The sequence below is a fragment of the Netta rufina genome (assembly GCF_964035555.1).
Source record: "Netta rufina genome assembly, chromosome: 20".
Lineage (NCBI taxonomy): Eukaryota > Metazoa > Chordata > Aves > Anseriformes > Anatidae > Netta > Netta rufina.
Window position 1 is genome coordinate 8318965 of NC_140144.1, and position 18533 is coordinate 8337497.

Sequence of the window (18533 nt, forward strand, 5' to 3'; positions counted from 1 at the left end):
CTAGAACTTTACACACGATCTTCATATTTGTCTCTATAAAAAAACACGTGCTAATTTCATATTCCAGCTAATTGGGTAGGAAAGGTCACGCTGTGGCACAGAGAACATCTTGTATTAAACTCGGTGACTCTCAAACCTTCGCACAGGATGTGTCATTATATTGCTAGGAGGCCATTTCTACAGACGAAGAATGCGAAGCTCTAGCCATAATTGCAGCACGCTTAAAGGTCAGAGTCTTTGGGACTTTAAGACTGCAAAGATGCTTATTAAAGTCAAATATGCAATCTGGTCAATAATGGAAAACAGTCCCCATAGGGGATGAAAAAAGCAAGATAAAGGAGAACGGACACACGGTGAGGTGGCAGTAAGAGGGAGGCTTTGCTCTGAACACCTGTCCACATGCAGCAGCACCAACTGCCTGCAGCAGTTCTTAAGGGCCGTTGGAATCAAGGGAGAGCAGAGGCTTATCTGGTCCATTAAGAGCCTGCTACCTGAGGAAGCATTTAGAGCTAAGGCATTTGTCCACACTATAAAAGTACTGATATGTCTTTAACCTGGTTCAAAAAAAGAAAAAAAAAAAAAAGCACAGAGAAAACCAATTAGAAGGTCATCCTACAGACAGGTCAATGCAGAGGATGAGAACGCAGCACAGCAGCGTGTTAAATGTGGGACATGGACTGCGTCTGAAGGCAGCACTGGGATAATCTGAAAATAAACCTTGAGATTCAGGGGTGCTCAGTGCCCTTCCTACCTGTGAATGAAGTTTTTCTTCTCCAGGTACTCCATGGCTGAGGAGATCTGAGTGGCCATGTACAGCAGCACCACCGCGTTCACCTCCTGCCGGTTGCACTCGCGCAGATAATCCAGCAGGTTCCCGTACGTCATGAACTCCGTGATGATGTAGAAAGGAGGTTCCCGTGTGCACACCCCTAAGGGCCACGACAAAGTTTGGCTTGAATATTTTGTCTTCTAAGGCAATTTACACCTCTAACGGGGAAATACAGGGCTCGCACAGGGAATGGGCTGTGCGTGGAACTGGTTAACAGAGGGGTTTAATTTCCTGCTTCAGGCTCTGGCAAATTAAAACGTTAGGGAGACGAGATCATTAAAAACCATGTATTACTGGTACAAATTGTGAATTTTGCCAGACAATAAGTGTCTGTATTTAAAGCCTTGGTATGGTAAGCAGCTTATCTGCTCCTTAACATCCATATCACTGCACAAGGGTTTAAGTTCAAATCCCCCTGCTTGGTATTTATCACTTACCTAATAATTGCACCAAGTTCGGATGCTTGATCTCCTTCATTACTGCGGCTTCTTTCAAGAACTCTTCCACCTCCATGGTATCCTCCTGCAGAACAATAGCAAAGCTTTGGCAAGGACAGCGCGCACAAAGGAGGAACAGTTTTTTTGTATGGGGGCACAAAACGAACAGCAAAGTGACAACAGAAGCCACAGCTTTTTTCAAGGTAATTTTTCCCCATAGCCACATCACAATGCCAGGGAGTTGGGAACTTTTTAAACAATCCTAACAAGCAAACAAAAAATGTATTTTTATCATTCATATTGTAGTTTTGGAAGAGAGCTTTTTAGAACAAGAAAATCCATATCTCTTTTGTGAAGGGGCTCTCGCAGGACCGTTCAGGAGCTGAAAAGGAAAAAGCTAAAAACATTTGTTCCTAACAGAAAATAAAATCACATGAAACAAACAGTCCAGAAAGAAAAAGAAACAAAACACGAATGAAAAGAAAAGGAAGGCTACGCCACAATTGAAGGCTCGAGCAACTGCTGAAATGCAAGGCCCCGAATTCACGGGGTCTGAGCAAGAGATGCCCACCCTCAGACAGGGCAGCGTGGCCCATGGCAGCGACTCCTTAACCGAAAGCCCGAGGTTTCACAGATTTCATTCGTGGTATTTAGAATCTGAGCCGTGACGTAACTGTTCCGGGCAGATGTGTCACTACCTATTTGTTGAGCGCCGTGAAGTTGCTTGGCACAACAGAAAGCCAGGGAAGATCCAATCTTGCTCAAAAGACCCATCTTCTGCAGCAAACGGGCCCCAAACGGCCGGAAGGTCATTTCAAAGTGGTGCAAAAACACAGATCTATTCCTAAAGCAATGTTTCTTTCTATATCCATATTTTTTTTTCCCGTTGGCGGATTAATGTTGACAGCCTACATGGACGAAGTGTTTTAAGGAAGGATTGGAGAGGATTTACTGCTGCTGGTGAGAATGATAACAGTGGGCTGCTGCTCTAAGACCCAGGCAGCGCTCTGCTCTGCAGTTAGCCACGAGAACCTTTTTCGAGCGGTTTCATTCCATCATTCGCTATTCGTCGCCAATTAACTTGATTGGCAGCTGTGTTTTTGTGAGCACGCTCCGTCAAAACGAACAGCCCAAAGGGCCTTGTGAACAGAACTTTAAACCGTTTTCTTTGGCGAAGGAAACGGGGTTAACAATCCAGGTTGCCAAACAAACCTCGACGCGCACTTATCTTTTGTGTGCTGCTGGAAAGGTGGCTCCTCTGCACGGCTGCTCTGTGGTTTGCGGTCCTTTACCTCTCAGTGACCAAACTAATCAGGAGGATGCACAGAGGGAATTACCCTAACAGCGATCTCTCTGTAAATCTGAGGGAATTACCCATCTCTCTGTAAATCTGATCTCATGCAAAGAGCAGAATTGTGCCAGTTTCAGTCCTCCTCTGCACAAAACCACGGAATAAATACAAGGGTTTCAGCAACACGGTGTGTTCTTAGCAAAATACAGGACTGTGCCTCAGCCCTGACTTACACAAACCTCATTAAGGGACACCTGGCCTGCACGTTGCTTGATTTAAATCACAGGCTTCTCTGCTGGGGAAAACAAAGGAAAAAAAAAGGCAGTCTTTGAAGGCAACCTTAATTGATGCAGGGTAGATGTGTGCAGGAAGAAATGTGCTGAGGTGGCCGGCTCACAACAGTTCAGGCATTTAATGGCCCTCACGGGGCAGTAAGTTTGGGTCACGGCCCCAGCAGGCTGCATCCAGCCCCGAGATGCTGCTGGAGCGGGTCACGAAGCTCCATCCCCAGTCACCGCGGCCCATTTCTGCCGAGTCCCTGCTGAAATGTTTAAATGGGAAACATCCGAGCACCGCCTCGCTGCATCGCACCTCCCGCTTACACACAACCAAAACCCAGGGTGCTGCTTTTGTCAGCTCTGCTCAGACCTGACAGAAAAACGAACAACAAATCGGGCTTCCTGAGCCCTGCTAGTCAAAAGGAAGCTGGGAGGGATTTTTCTTCCTTTTAGCTTTCCCTCCCCTTTATCTTTCTTACGCAGATACGCAGGGTAGATGGGGAAGGAACAAGAGCCACGTCAAGTTTTGAAAAATATTCTCTCACATGAAGGTAAAGCGAGTTGTTTGAGTGTTTGTGAAGAAGCTGCTGAAGGCTTGTTTCCCCGTGCTGAACCGGAATATAAATGCGATTTAAAAATATTTCCCCAAACTTTGAAGAGAGCTATAATCCCACCTGTCAGGTAGCAGACTGATGGATTTAAGGACAGTGGATTATAAATTTGCTTTTAAGGATGGTTTTAGTGTGCGTAATTGCAGACTGAAGTGTTTCTCAACTCTCTTTTTGGTTATTCTTACATTCCCCAGTGGAACACGCTGCTCCATATTACATTATGAACCACTTTCAGTCGTGTTTCATTAAATATTTATTTGATCTATTTGAAACAGCCATGGTCTGTATTAAGGTCTCTCGTTAGGCACAGAGATTCGATGGCATCGCACAAAATGTGCCTCTCTTGATGGGTTTTAGCGAGAAGATGAAGGAACGCAACAATCAGGATTGGGCACAAACGAGAGACCCGAAGGCATCCGGCACCCTCGCACCACGGCAGGAGATGTTGCAGCAAACTTAGCATTTCGGGACATGATTTCCCTCTCCTTTTCACGATATGGATGTTTTGTTCAAGCTGGTCACATCGCAGCTCCAGCTGCACCATGGTGCTCCCGAGCAAGCCCTGCGGTCGGTCCCAATGTGCTGGCCCGAGCACGGGTAACACTAGGTGTCACTCGCTGCCTGTGCAAGCAGGCACTGAACTCTTCTCCACTGGGGAGCAGCAAAAGGAATCTCCAGAGTACAAAAAAGGCCAAAACGAAAATCCTTTCTGCAGCCATAGCAACCCAGAAATACCGAGGTAGCCCCCGTTCAGACAGTCAGGGAGAAATGTTTTCCCCGAATCAAGGAAACTTCCTTCCCCTGACACTGCCGCATCAATGCGGGGCTCTCCACTTCAAAAATGTCCGTTGCAAAAACAAAAAACAAGAAGAAACAAACAAAAAGCCTTCTTCTGTTTGTTTCTGCAAGCCCAAGCCACATCCCAATGCGAGGAGAGAGAACATGGTGTCAAGTTAACATAAACTCTTATTAAGCAATCGAATGCAATGTGTGTAGATGGTGCCAGGAGATCTCAAGACACATTTATAAACATAAATGAATTAAGCAATGACCTTATGAACCCGGAGCATTATTTGCATTTCAAGAGGCAAGGAAACCAAGACTCAGAAATCAGGGAGCAGAGCCAGAAACAGAACTGATTACCCAGTTCCCCGCTAAAGCCTCTTACGAATTTTAATATACTTGAGCTTGGATACACTTCCCCCCCCCCCCCCCTCGTCTCTTTTGATAATAAACAGCTGTGAACAATTGCTTAAGACTGCTAGGTACACAGGGAGCTTGTCTTTGGGAAAGACGCCACATGAGACAAACAATCAAAACATTAAGATCCTCCTTGAAATGCAGCCCTTGAATTTTCTGTTGCCTGAGTCACGATCCGCAATTTTCCTTAATGCCCCAGCTTGTCTCCGTGCGTTCACCTGCGAGCAGCACACCTTTGCCACCCCCTGAATGCAAGAGGTATCACAGCAGCTATTTACTTTTCTGAGGTTTCATCTGCTCTGAAGCAAAAATTGCGCTGTTAACAGCCTGTTTAGTTATGTGTGTTTCAAGTGTCACATAAAACCATCATCGGTTCAAGTTCTCTGTTATTCCAGGCCTACGCACAGAAATTAAGGGCTAGCACCAACCCAAACTGTCAAGCGGGGCTGAGGGAAGGCAGCCAGCCTGCACTCAGCTCAGCTGAAAGGACAGGAATGTAGGAAAAGAAGAGAAGTAGGAATGTTGAGAGATGCAAATCCTACCTTTAGGGTCTTCACGGCCACTGTGAGGCTGTACTTCTTCCAGACTCCTTCGTACACCTCTCCGTACTGCCCGCCCCCAAGCTTGTGCTTCATGGTGATGTCAGTTCTCTCGATCTCCCACTTGTCGTAGTTCGGGGACACCCCGTAAATAGTGGGCTTATTGCGTTTGGGCGCCGGGTAGTGTAAAGTGGTGATGAGCCCATCTGCTACCGTCGAATGATGATGGACCAGCTCCGCCAACGTGTTGAAGCGGCTCTCAGAAGAGACATACAGCTAGGGACCGAAGAAAAAGAGAAAGCTCATTAACTTCATGCATATTTTAGCATTCGTATGTAGAAACTACATTTAAAATGGTGAAAGCCAAGTGTTGCATGGCTTGGCTTCAGGTCACACTGCCGTGCCACGAGCTCCATGTGCTCTTTAGCTCGCAGAAGCTGAGAGCTGAGAAAGATCAACACTTGCAGAAGTGCATGGATTCACCAGCAAATACATGCACTTTGCTCAAACAATATGGAAGGAATGACCGCAAAGAGCATTCAGTTGGCATGCTGCTGCTTGAAACGTCAGCACAGATTGTGGGATAGTTTCTGAACCATCGGGTTCTCTACCTCAGCGTCTGGATCACACTGCTACTGTCTGAGTGATGACGTTTCACCTTCCTGGATTCTCCCTGAAGTTTCGTTAACAAACTGGGAGCTTCGGGCTAAGGTCTGCATAGTGCTCTGCATTGAGCTGGACAGCTGGCCTGTTCATCCTTGTGATGGGCACAGATCAATAATGCAGAAGTAAAATCATTACCACTGAGCACAGACCTACTGCGAGGCATGGCAGCCTGCATTTGTTACCACTTCAACGTTTATAGAGAAGAGCCATTTGAGCCTAAAAGCCTGCTAAAGGTAGAGAAGTGACACCTACAAACACAGCTCTGTATTTCTTATTTCACATCCAAGTCCAAACTTCTGGTGACAAAAGCTACAAGAATAGTAATAACCATAATAATAAAGTGATGCTGTAACGCCTGAAGGACAGGGAGAAACCTTCTGCCTCACTGGATGTGCACCGAAAAGCTCAGGCTGTGCACGTGTGGTGGCCATCTGCCTGGGATTTTGGGAAGCTGACAGGGCTGTCAGTCAGCCCCAAATCCCAGACTTGGGGCCAAACTCTGCTTCTTCCACCTAGACAGAATTCTTGGACGGAAAAAAAAGAAATTTTTGGAGCTTCACAGATGTGTTAAGTGAACGTGTCCAACAGAAAAAGATGATGTATTTACAGAGAAAAAAAATGTTTGCAGAGAGGAGGAAAAGAGCCTTTGATCTGGAGACCGGCAATTTCTGTACGGATGTTCCTCCTTCACAGGCATCTGTTTACTATGGAAAACCCAAAATGAGAACGAGAGGCACTGGAGAAGACCAAATATTCCGAAAGAAACAAGAGCACTGGCCCTATGAATACGAAAAGGTGAGTGAAAAGAGCAGCTGTATCATCCAAGGACATCGGAGTGCCACGGAAGAGGCCCTCTGCCCCTCAGCATCCTGCTGGCCCAAATTCCTGCTTCAGTTTCTGAGAACGAGGCAAAGGCTCCGGTGCAGATGGTGACCATCCTGTGAGAGCTGGCAGGAACGCTCAGCTGTGTGTGTCATGGACTTTCACGATCAGAGGTGAAATCACCTTAAAAATGGATGCTCTGGGAACAGAAGAATGGCACTTTGAGAGAAGCTTTCACAGTTGCAAGGCAAGAAGCAAACGGTTCTTCAGGCCACCACGGAACAGCCAGTGTAACCACAGCTGGGAACAAACCACGGCTGTTTGGGAACAACTTGCAGTACTAGCAGTGGTACCAGCAGTTCATGTTACACCGAGGACTAAAATATAAAAGTATGGATGTGTGAAACTATGCTGAACTCTCGGACTGCTTGGAAGCCCAGGGAAGTGGGGAGAAGGAAGCTGTCCCTGGTTTTATGATGACTTGCATCCCACGATCACAAAATCTCCTGGAATTTACAAATATCCCTATTTTGTGTGACAGGTATGAACTTGCTACAGATTGAGAAGGGTGGTAAATGAACGGCCAAAGGTTTGACAAGAAACCCACAGCAGGCTGGGGAACAGAACTCAGGATGCCATGACAAGGCTCCATGCTGTGACACACACCAAGGTTTCTACCTGCATGAAAAAACACACCCAGCCACCCACCGAGCGTGTTCATTCTGCAGGCACAGCTTTTCTACCCTCTCAGCGATTAAACCTTAGCTCTGACACCTCAAGTCCTCTCTTCCTGCCAGCACTACTGGAGATCAGAGTTAGGCAGTGTTCAAATCTTCATCTGGAACGTGAGGCACCTATCCCAAGACGAGGCAACAAGGAGCAGCTCTGGAGGGCGTGCTGCCGGTGCCGCGCAGCGAGTTTTGCTGTGCCCTCCCTCCTCCAGTGACCCTGCTCACCAAACCTGAGCTCATGATGCCTGCTGGATCATTTCCCCCATGTAAATGGTCTGGTGCTGCTCACTGTACTCACACAGCGTGGCCAGACTCAGCAGTTCTGCAGTGCAGGAGGTTACACCGGGGCTCGTGCAATTTGCATCCTGGCTACGCTGCCCACTTATTTGGGCAGTTTTCGTGCATCTTCAGTCAAACTAACAGCTGTGCTGTTCCAAAGTGCTCCAGGCTGCTCAGATTTGTAGAAATTAGTTGTTTATGCACAGCCTGTACCATCAGACCGTGTCTCCTGACTGGTGGTAAGGGGTGTTGTTAAACTGACCCGTGCAACGCATCCTTAACCTGAAGGGATTTCTCACCCTGCCATCAGCAGGCAATACTAAAAGCCCCCACAAAAAAAATCCACGAAGAAGGGAACGAATCTGCATCCTGCTGAGCCACTGGAAGCTCCAAGAGACTCCATCAAGACACGTCCTGTGTCCCTAATGCTGACCACAGCAGGATTTGAAGAAGTGGCTGGACAGTGCTGTTTATTCACTCTGGTTACTCAATAGGAGGCTTTGCCTCAAGTACCATCAAGGCAGGAAAACCCAAGGCCTCAGTTCCACGGAAGTGGTTTACCAGATTACTGGCTGCGCTGTGCCAGCCAAATCCAGAAAGGTCATTTTGAATGTCTTCCTAAAAAAACATTAAAAGGTGGTCCGGAAGAATATGACCCATTAAAATGGGAAACGACAAAAATCCCCTGATGAGTTACTTATTTCAAGCTACTGAACCCCAGAGCATTAACATGAACGGTGCTAAAATTAAGACAGATGCATCTCCCATCTCTTCCTGCTTCTTTCACTTCTCCTGCAGGCTGGGGGAGGCTGTGTGATGCACGGTCCCCCTCCAGGCCAAGCAGCAGCTGCTCCACTCGGTTCTGTAAAACCTCTTGCGCCGTTCTCACAGGCACAGGATATGACCCACCGAAGCCATTCATCCTCGAGGTCTCCAAGTGCTGCAGTGAATTCCTCAGAAGGCTGAGTAAGGAACTGGCAGGCCGTGGAAGCCCCAGGTGCCCGGGGAGCTGGAGGTAAGAGCTTCCCTTCGGCAGAAGGATGTGAAATGGGTAACGGAGCAAGGCCCCAGCAGCTCAGAGCAGGGATGCTGTGCAGCAGTCTCCGTTTCCCAAGGGGAAAGCAGGGATGTTAGCTGCCTCTCTTACTTGCTTTTAAGCTTCAGCAGCTTGGGACAGGGCACTGGAAGCGTGGCGTGCCCTGGTCCAGCTCCAGGCGGAGGTGGGTGGCAGAGGCAGGCATCTGGCAGCACGCTCCTGATGAGCTGTCGCACTTCGCTTCGTTAACACAAATGGAAATCGATGCGATTTAACAAGATGAATTGCAGTGCTGAGGCTTGGGGATGGTGAACGGCCCCTTCTGTGGGGATGGCAAGCAGCCCTCTTCCTTGGCAGGGCCAGAGGGAGCACTGTGGCCTCCTCTTCGCTCAGCCCCACAGGCACAGCTCTCGTGCTGACCTGCACCTTTTGTCAAAAACACCAATTCAAGCAACTCTCTGGAAAATGAACAGTTAACCCGGCTACTACAGACCTGAGCAGATTACTGTAGCTCTGCGGAACTGTTTTGGGGGATAAAAACAGCTCTGCGGGGATGAAAGCCTTCATATGCCAAACCCTTTTACAGCGAAAAAGGAGAACGTGCTACAGCACCAGGGACACGTGGTTATTTACACCAAAAGGAGGAGGCCTCGGTTCAAAGTGTTTGCTTGCGAACACTGCTCAGCTGCCAGCATCGATGGGAATCAAAGGGATATCAAGCACAGAGACAGGAGGAGGAAAAATATTCCAGTCTGCCGTGTATTCCTCGGAGTACGCAGCCTGTCAGCATTTCTCAGGGCTGATGTGACCACAGAGTGTGTCTGCACAGAGCGAAAAAAGAGCTGAAGCACTGTAACGAAGAAATCTATCACCTGAAATAATCATGAATATCATTGTCTCCATCACAGTCTGTTTGCTAAAGCAGACCAAAAGTGTTCCATTAATTAATAAAGTCTGTTTATCTAATTAAAGGTTTTAGAGTGATGAGTCTGATAAATAGCAGACACGATATACTTGTTCCCTGTGTTTTTATATTACCAATTCTGCTGTTTGAAGAACAGAGCTCTCACAGGACACAGGAAAATTGGCTATGGCAAGACAATATTATACTTGATTATTTTTTTCATTTAAAAGTACTTTAATGGCACAGAATCTGTCATCTACTAGATGCTGGCAAGAAGAGCATCAGCAGCCATGCTCCAGACCCACACTGCAACTTCTGCAGAGGATCTAAAGAGATGCTGCTTAGAATAGATTCATTAAAAACAAAATTTACCGAAATCCAATGCCAGCAGAAACGTTTCCATGAAATTCAAATGAAAATCTGTGGAAAACTAAGCTTATGTTAACATTTCTCTGCAGCATCCATCAAGCAAGGCATTGCAACACTGCTGTAGTACACAAAGATAGAGGGAAAAAAAGAAGACGACACTGGAAAGGGGGCCCAAACAACAATGAAAGTGCCTACCCGTTTTCAATAATCACCTTGAAAAGCTGTGCAGAAATCAAAATAGTAGTTTAAAATAACACAGAATAGTCCAAAAGGTACTCTGTCCCTAATATTTGCAGGAGTATCAGCAACGCTTTTCTGATTTGGCAGTCCAAGAGGTTATCTTTTGAACATATGCAACGAAAATCCTCTGTTAGAATACCTTACTGACAAGATTTGTTGCATCCAGCTCTGATGTAAGCTCTACTGTCTCCTACCTTAGTGTTTCGCTACTGAGCTGCAGCCCACCTCACCAGTCTGCTAAAGGAATGAGCTTGTTCTGTCACAGCCCTGTAGGAATGTCACAGTTTATTGTAACGACGGATGCTGAACATTGCGATCGGGGCTCGGAGCTGCACAGCTCAATCGCTGCTACTTGACCTTGTGCATTCAGCAGGACAGAGAACACCACCAGCACGGTTTTCTTTTACAGCGTGGACAGCCTGCAGCCTTACCTTTCCGTCGGATGCGGTGTTTATTCTGTAGTGGTACACCCTTCCTTCGTACCGCAGGGAGATAGACCTCTGTCCTGGGCTGCTCTCGCTCTCCCGCACGAGGAAGCTGCCGTTGATGCCGCTGCTCAGAAGGTACTCGGCAGCGTTACGGGACACGGGTCCGTGATACCAGGAGTGTTTCTCCAAACTATTCACTGGGGTGATGTAGTTGCTGGGCACCCAGCCTTGTCCGTTCTTCGTTTGAGCCTCACACCATTCGCCATTGTGATTGTAGCCCAGGACGCGGAGCTTTTCACCTGAGCACAAGAGAATATGTTTAGACACAGCAAACCTGGGAGAGGAGCACAGGGATGGGTTCTTTCTGCCCTATGGTCATTAAATAACCTCCCATAAGAACAGGAATCTCACTGAGCAGGGACCACACGCACTGCTTTAAGCCTGAGTGGAGCATAGAAGCCAAATAAAGTGACATGCACGCTTCAGGAGTTTGTTCAATTCCCCTGCAGTTCTGCAGCACTTCTGGCACTGCTTGAGCTGAGAGAAGACTCCAACAAATTTTATTTGAACTGAGTTGACTACAACAGGAGCAGATAAACAGTAAAAAATTGTTTTGATTAGCAAAGAAAATAGATGCAACTTGGAGTTGCATAAGGAACAGAAGGACCGAGTAAGAAAACACTACCTGTATGAGGTCATTTTTCTCAGAAAGCCTGCATTTTGGAGAAAGAACCATGAAAACAACAGAGGCCAGCCCCTAGGGTCAGCTTAGTTTGATTTCTCGGCTCAGAATCTTGCTCCTGCTGGAGACCTTAGCTTTGACAAACAGTCTTGGCCAACGCAAAAACCTCAGCCAGTTTTTAACCTTTTAAAAGGTTATGACTTCAAGAAGTATTTGTATTTGTTTAAAAAGAATTCCCACAGTAATAAAATAATAAATTCCATAGTGTTTAGCGTGTAACTCAATTGTCTCCCAGTGGTTTTTCATCCCGTGTCTTCTCACACGCTCCCGATACCGCTCTGCCCGGTTGCCTTACCTTTGGTGATGCTGAGAGTGTTGTCCCCGCTCGCCACAAAATCGTAGAGTGCAACAAAGAGGTGGGGGTCATTCTCACTGGGGCAGGACAGGAGGTTCTCCTTGGAGTTCCAGCGGGCGGCTTCACTCAGGCCCTGGGGCTCAAAATCTGACACTACCGGCCTCTGAAGGGCTTCTGGAGAGGGGAAGAGAGAGAGAGAGGAACAAGGAGGGTCATTGCTGCTGAGAAAAGCCAGCTGGTTAAGCCCCACACCGTGATTTTTCTCATTTTTTGACATGTGTGCTCCTCATGTGGCAGAGGACGACGGCGGACAGGACAGTGCCACATACACAGAGCACCCTCGCCAGCCAGCTCCAGCTCCCTGCTGGTCGGGGAAAGCCCCTCTCCTCCCTCCAGGAAATGCTGCTCACGTAGGCTGCCTGCTGCTCTGTAAATCCCTTGGCTCCTGCCCAGCTGCTGCAACGGGGAGATTTGAAAACAAAAGCAAAGACCTTTAGAAGGTAAATCCCTTAATTATCCTGTAAATGAAATCACCAGAACTCGAAGCACCAAGCGCCAGGCAGGATGAGATTGTGAAGACGTGGGATGTACCGAGTTGGGTACATACTTCTGTTGTTTATAGTGTTTTAAATCATTTCTCATCTTACTCCAGTAAAGGCTGGGCCTTTTTTAAGCCTCCCTCCTGCACGTTGCTCCCCGAAGCAGCGCACGGTGAGAGCGCACGCTGCGCTTTGTACATTTTTAGGAGGCTCGAGATGTCTCAAGAAAAGCACAGTCCCTCAAAACTGAGTTTCAAAGGTGAGCAAAAGCCAAATCAATGAAGCTTTTTGCACTCTGTGTGGATTACTCAATAAATCTTAACCAAATTCAAGCACACCAGGGAATTACCAGGATGCCACCAGGAGTTTGGGGCAGTGATGGCCCCACGTGCTGCCCCACCAACGCGGTACCTGTGCCGAAACAAGGGTAACAGTATGAAAACCTCATTTATTTTTTTTTAAAGGGGTTGCCCTCCATCTGGAGGATAGCTCTGTCCTCATGCTTTTAATGCTAACTAGCAAGGAGCATCCCAGCAAATCATCCCTGTACCAGCTTGGTTGACCTGCAAACCCGGCACTCACCAGCGAGGATCTGCCCCAAGCAGCACCAGAAAACCCTTGGCAGTCAAGCGTGGGCCGGGACAGGCCCAAATAACAATGGGGAAATGCTGTATAGGAATGCTGTACGTAAAATAATAATAATAAAAAACCCTAACAATAACAAATCTGGTTATTTTCTGAGCTTTGGTGGTAAAAGTGCCAGCGCTCCCCCCCAGACAGCCTGGCGTCCCCACCGTGGTGGTCAGGTCGCTGCTGGTAAAAGGCCCCCGGGTGCTTCCCGACGAGCACGAGGGCCGTGTGTTCTTTGGAAAAGGTGAGACCACATTAAGTGGGCAGTCAGGAAAAACCCAAGCTCGCACACTGCTGGGCCTGTTTTCCCGGCCAAACCATATCAGCAGGGAGATATATTTTTATGGTGAATCAGAGAAGCCAAGTCATACCGCTTCCTAAACGATTCCGGTGGCCATACCACAGTCAGAAAAGGTGGTGGCATGGTCGGGATTTTATTTTTAAAGCACCTCTACGCTCTTCCTCCTCCCGTTTCCTGCAGGAGAGGACACTTCGGCACGCCGGGTTTGCTTCGAGAGGGACAGTGAGAAAAGAAACAGCAAATCTGCTTTGGGAAAAAACGGAGCTATCATCATTTTACCGTGAAAACGCTTCGATCCTGCCAAGCCCATTAAGCCCCCCTACAGAGCACAGGGCTCTACGTGACCGGAGATACTCGGGGGAGAGTCCCACCGGCAGCAGACGGGCAGCAGAGGGGCTGCAAGCGGAGCGGCGACGCTGCCGTGCTCCGGCCCCGCGTCTGTGCAGCGCGGCGGGGCGGCCGTAAACCTCTGGGAGGAAGGAAAACGCCTCCCCCACTGGGGCCTGATTCAACAGGAAGGCAGGAAATCCAAGGCGGGCGCCCCTCCAGCTGCAGCACGATGATCGCAGCCCGGCGAGGCACGGCTCATGCGCGGGAGGGGAGCGGTGCCGGGGTTGGCGCTCCGCGGATCCACGGTGCGCGCGCTGCGGGGCACAGCCTGCAACGAGGCTGAAAACACCCCCAAGAAGCCACACGGAAGTCCAGAAAGGCTGGTTTGGCTCTACGGCGTTCCTAAAAACCACCGATTGCGGTGATAACTGCCTGCAGACCCAACGACTGGCAAGAGCAGGGCTGTGAAATAATAGGGAGGAGAATTTGCTACGCTGGGAAACCAAGCGAGGGGCCCAGCGAGCACGCAGGGCGCTACGCAGCCGGGCTCCGGGACCTGATTGCACGCTCAGGGCTGGCACCCCAAAGGGCAGGAGCCCAAAGCCACAGGAGGAGGCAGGGAAGGTGGTGATGGCATTAAAGGACATGGAGAAAGGAAGGATGGGGCCCTGAGGCAACAGGGAGAAGAGTGTAGGTGAAGGGAGTGGAGCTGTGGGGACACGAGCACAGCAGCAGCTCCATGGACTGTGACAAACACTCCCCAAACACTCTCCAAAACCTCTAGGCCCCAAGAGGAGGCTGTTAACAGGTCCAGGACACAAAGCCATGAGGCAGGAGAAGCAGACAGGACACGTCCATCCGGGTGCTGCGTACAGCCGGCTGTCAGCAGCATTCGTCCCTCTTCGAGAGCTTCCCAAGGAAATCTGCCCAGCCCTTCAGAGCAGGACTCAGCTGTCCCTGTCCAAACACACCGGGGTCATTTCCAACACGCTCCAGCTTCCTCACCTCCTCTCACTGGACTTAATTGTAATTTCACAGCGCTGCCAAGCCCTTCGAAGGGCCGGATTCCTCCCAGTGAGTCAGCCCGGCCGCTGTGCCTGCGGGACGGTGTCCTGGCTCAGGGCCGGGGTGGGGAGCGAGCCTTAACTCCATTGCTTATCACCACGACTCCTTCCCCGCACCCACCTGCCCTTCTGCTGCTCCCTGCGCAGCTCTCGCTTCTTGCTTTGATCACCCCGTGCTCGAGGTGGCACCGGGACGAGCCCCAGAGGCCGCGCTGTAACTCAGCTCCCCGCTAGCACCGCCTGAACGACGCAGATATCAGAGCAGACTGAAATGAGATAACCAGAGCCCTTCCTTTGAGGCACCGGCTGTGTGAATGCCTTCATTTCCCCCTGAATTAAGCCTGCAGCGGGAGGTATTTGAGTTTGCAGGCTGAAAGGTTTCCTAAGCGTAACCATCTCCTGCTCATTGCTGTTTGTGCACAGTTGTGTATCACTGCTAGGGCCCGCGTGACAAGTCCTCGGATGCAAAAAGTTCTGGTGGGCACCGCCGCAAGCAGATTTCCTGAAAATTTTAAGCAAAAGGTTGGAAGAGAGGCAAAAGCCCTGAACTACAAGCAGCTCCCCCACAGCTGACCACGGGGAGGTCCCGAGGGAGGGAAGAGCCCTCCCGTCTCCCTACAGAGCAAACATCCTGTGCGCCTACAAACTGCGCCGGCATTTTTTCCACAAGGTTTCCAGCACGAGGGAGCACAGAGCACGCTCGGCGATCTCTCCGGAGGTACAGCACGTGCTGCCTCGAGCTTCCCCTCTCCCTGTGCTCCCCCTGCCCTCCTCGTGCCCTGGAAGGAAGGAAAAAACCAGAGCTGTGCAGGTTTCATGCACCCGGCGTTCCCGGCCCTGCGCACACGTGGTGGAGGAGCAGCCTCTGTGCCTGCTGGGACAGGGATTGACAAAAAGCTCTGCAAAGCTGATCCCTCCAAAAAAAGAAGGTTTCGTGTTGGATTTCAGATCTGTCCCCTCCAGGGAGGTCAGGACCTGCTCCCTACCCCAGGCTCATGCTGGAGCTTGGTATTGCAGAGGGCTCCTGCTGTGCTGCCCAGGCACAAAGAGCCCCTCGCAGTCCATTTATACCTTGGCTAATATTATTCTGTCATCTTGTTGGTTTTTTTTTTGGAAAGTTCACTCTTACATCATCCTGCAGGTTCCACTGGAGTTTATTTGCAGAGCATCTTCCGCTTACAACCCCTCAGTGACAAGGTAAATACCATCTTTCCCCAGCTAATCACGGCTGGGGATGCATAAAGAGGAACAGTGGATAGGGCAGAAATCTAGATTTTATTCCCTAATCTGCTACTAAGCTGCTGCCTGACCTGAGGTTGTAACGCCTGGGAGAGGAAGAGCAAAGAGCAGCTAGATCCACCTGAATTTCAAACAACACTTTGGTATTTCTGAACTCTTCTCAATTTTTTTGCTTGTTTTCCTTGCTCACAGGGCAGAAGCAGTGAGGTTTGCCCATCTTGGAGCCCTGGGGAGGGGAAACACCAAGGAAGCATCTGGGAGATTTATTTCCCCATTTCACTAAGCAGCTCCAGAGCATTAGGGGAAGACGAACGCGTCCGTGGATGATCACTTGTAGGTCTGAAGACAGCTCTGGTTCCTTGTTGAAATGCCACTTTCCTCACCAGGCCCCATGGGAAATGATAACAAGCACCGCCAGCCACGTTTTTAATAAGGATGGGACAGGCAAGAACCGCTGGAGCAAGCCATTACAGAGCCAGAAACGTATTTAAAAGCAAGAACTCTACTGAGAGATGGCAGATGAGAGGCCCAGAGGGGAAAACAGCCGAGGAGGAGAGGGAACAAGCAGACTGAGAGCGGGGCTGAGGGCTGCTCCGGGAGCAGGATGAGTCCCTGGTGCTGCCGAGCCCAGGACCTGGCTGATCCCAAGAGCATCAAAAGAAATCTTCTGGGTACGGGCAATAGCCACGGGCTGCTGCTCCTCCCCGGGCTCTGAGTGTAACAAGAGACACTGAAGGCAGGAGATATATAGGCAGGGTGACAGCTGGCAGGGCAGAAATGTTTTAGTTTGAAAACAAAGGGCTCGCCCAGCGTCCCCAGCACAGTTCTCAGCTTCGCAGAGAAGGCTGACAGGTTTTAAACAAGGTTTCTGCTTCCGAGCGGTGGAGCGAGCCCAAAAAGGCAGCGAGACTATTTCAGCCCCTATTTGGGACATGGACACGCTGTGTTTGCAGATCAGATTGGCAGCAGGACTCGCTGTGCCTCTTCCCTTCCACTCTTTACCCTTTCTTGGTGTGAAGTGAGGGAGGAATTATTCAGTCTGGCAAAGGCGAAGAGGAGGAAGCAGATGACAGAAGTTCAGCTCTCTCACGTTTAAAAATAATATTTACTAGTGCCGATGGAAGCGAGAGCAGAAAATGGCCAGCCCCAACAGCAACGTGGAATCTCAGCAATCGCTTAACTGCCTCAAAAAGGGTTTCTGCTGGAGTCCAGGCGATCCTCAAGGCCTGGGTCAGCCCGGGAGTGATGCACGGCGAGCCCGGCTGTGCACGGCATGGCCCTGGCCTCCAGGAGGGGGCTTCCCAGCCCATCAGTCCTCCTTCCCGCAGAGAGGGCATAAAAAAAGCCTTTCAGGAGAGGACCACCATGAAAAGAAACAGTTCTGATTGCTTGGTCAAAAGACGTGTGTCTATACCTACACGAATTGACTCTGAATCAGCTCTGCGGGGAGATTTGTAACCTCTTTTATGGAGCCCGACCTCAAGACAATACCGTCCAGAAGCGTGTTTGGAAATACCATAAACAGATCTGATTGTTGGACTCATGCTATTCATCAAGCGCTGTCATGTTTTTGTTAGCAGATGAAAACCAAAAGAAATCGAATTAGGTAAAATTGAGTCTATCCTCCTGGCTCCTGCTGGATTTCCACGCGACTCACGGTCCTTCCACCCCCTCAGCAGCTCTCTGTACGGTTTCACAGTCTACCACGGGGAAATAACTCTAGGTTCTCCTCTCACGTCCTCAGCAGCTCCCCACGCTGCTAAGACAACACGAGGGCCTTAAATCCTCGGCGATATCACCATGATCTCTTTAATCTTTTCAGAAGCACCAGCACGGCGACAGGACGCACACAGAACAGCCCGGGCATCCCACACAGCTCGGGGACGTGGCCAGGGGCCCCGACACGCGGCCGTCCCCTCTTGGGGGCTGCCACTCGGCCTTTGTGGGCCTGAAAGGCTTCCACCAAACTTGCTCGTGGTGGGTCCTGGACTAGTGCTGTCCTAGGCAGCTGTCACAGCATGCAGGGAAAAGCATCCGGGTGGCAGTGATGGTGTTTGGTCACCTTCCACACCTACGTGGGTGCTGGCTGCAGCTTTGCCCCGTTCTGAGCTTTGGGAAAAGTTTGTTTCAAAGTTCCTTCAGCACCCGCTTCCCGCTCTGTTGTGAAAAATCAGCACACAGCCCCGGTCCCAGCGAAGCTGCAGCTTACATCGGGCAGTATTTGCTGCCTGATCAGGCCGTTCACCCTGCCGGGACGGAGCTGTGCTCTGATCCCATTGTGCAACCACGCTCAGCAGGGAGGGGGCAGCGCCTGCCCCGTGTACAAAAGCAAAAACTTGCAAAAAAAAAAAAAAACAGCCAGGGCAACACCCCCATAAGGCCCTGAAGTGCTCTGCCTACTCTCTGAGGGCCTTGCTGAGAGATGCAGCTGCTTGGGAAGGAGGCCCAGCACAGCCCAGTACGGCCCAGTACCGCCCAGCCCTGCTGTGCACACACACAGCCGGCCCCAGCACGGCACCCACGGCCCCAAAAGCTCACCGAGGAAGCCGGTCACGTAGGGAAGGGCATGAGTCCGCCCACCATTAAGTGTCTGAAGCTTTAAGTAAGCGGGATTAGGGGCGTAAAGGAACCAGAATTGGAAGGAAAAAACTCCTCTGGCAAGCGTCCCTTGGGTTTTAGACAGCAGGAAAGTATTCGGAGCCACCAAAAGGGGCTGGTGAACGCGGCCTCCGC

The 18533-nt window shown here is 49.9% G+C and overlaps 1 protein-coding gene across 2 annotated transcripts in view; it reads right to left on the reverse strand.

Moving 5' to 3' along the window:
• The window catches only part of ABL1 (ABL proto-oncogene 1, non-receptor tyrosine kinase), a 69779-nt gene that overhangs the window by 10997 nt on the left and 40249 nt on the right, over positions 1 to 18533 (reverse strand). For both annotated transcript variants that reach the window (XM_084299096.1, XM_084299097.1), the window contains exons 2-6: positions 11698 to 11871; positions 10664 to 10959; positions 5189 to 5461; positions 1267 to 1351; positions 752 to 929 (exon numbers count right to left, since the gene is read on the reverse strand). In XM_084299096.1, the coding sequence (XP_084155222.1) occupies positions 752 to 929; positions 1267 to 1351; positions 5189 to 5461; positions 10664 to 10959; positions 11698 to 11871 (1006 nt within the window). The remainder of the gene's footprint in view (positions 1 to 751; positions 930 to 1266; positions 1352 to 5188; positions 5462 to 10663; positions 10960 to 11697; positions 11872 to 18533) is intronic.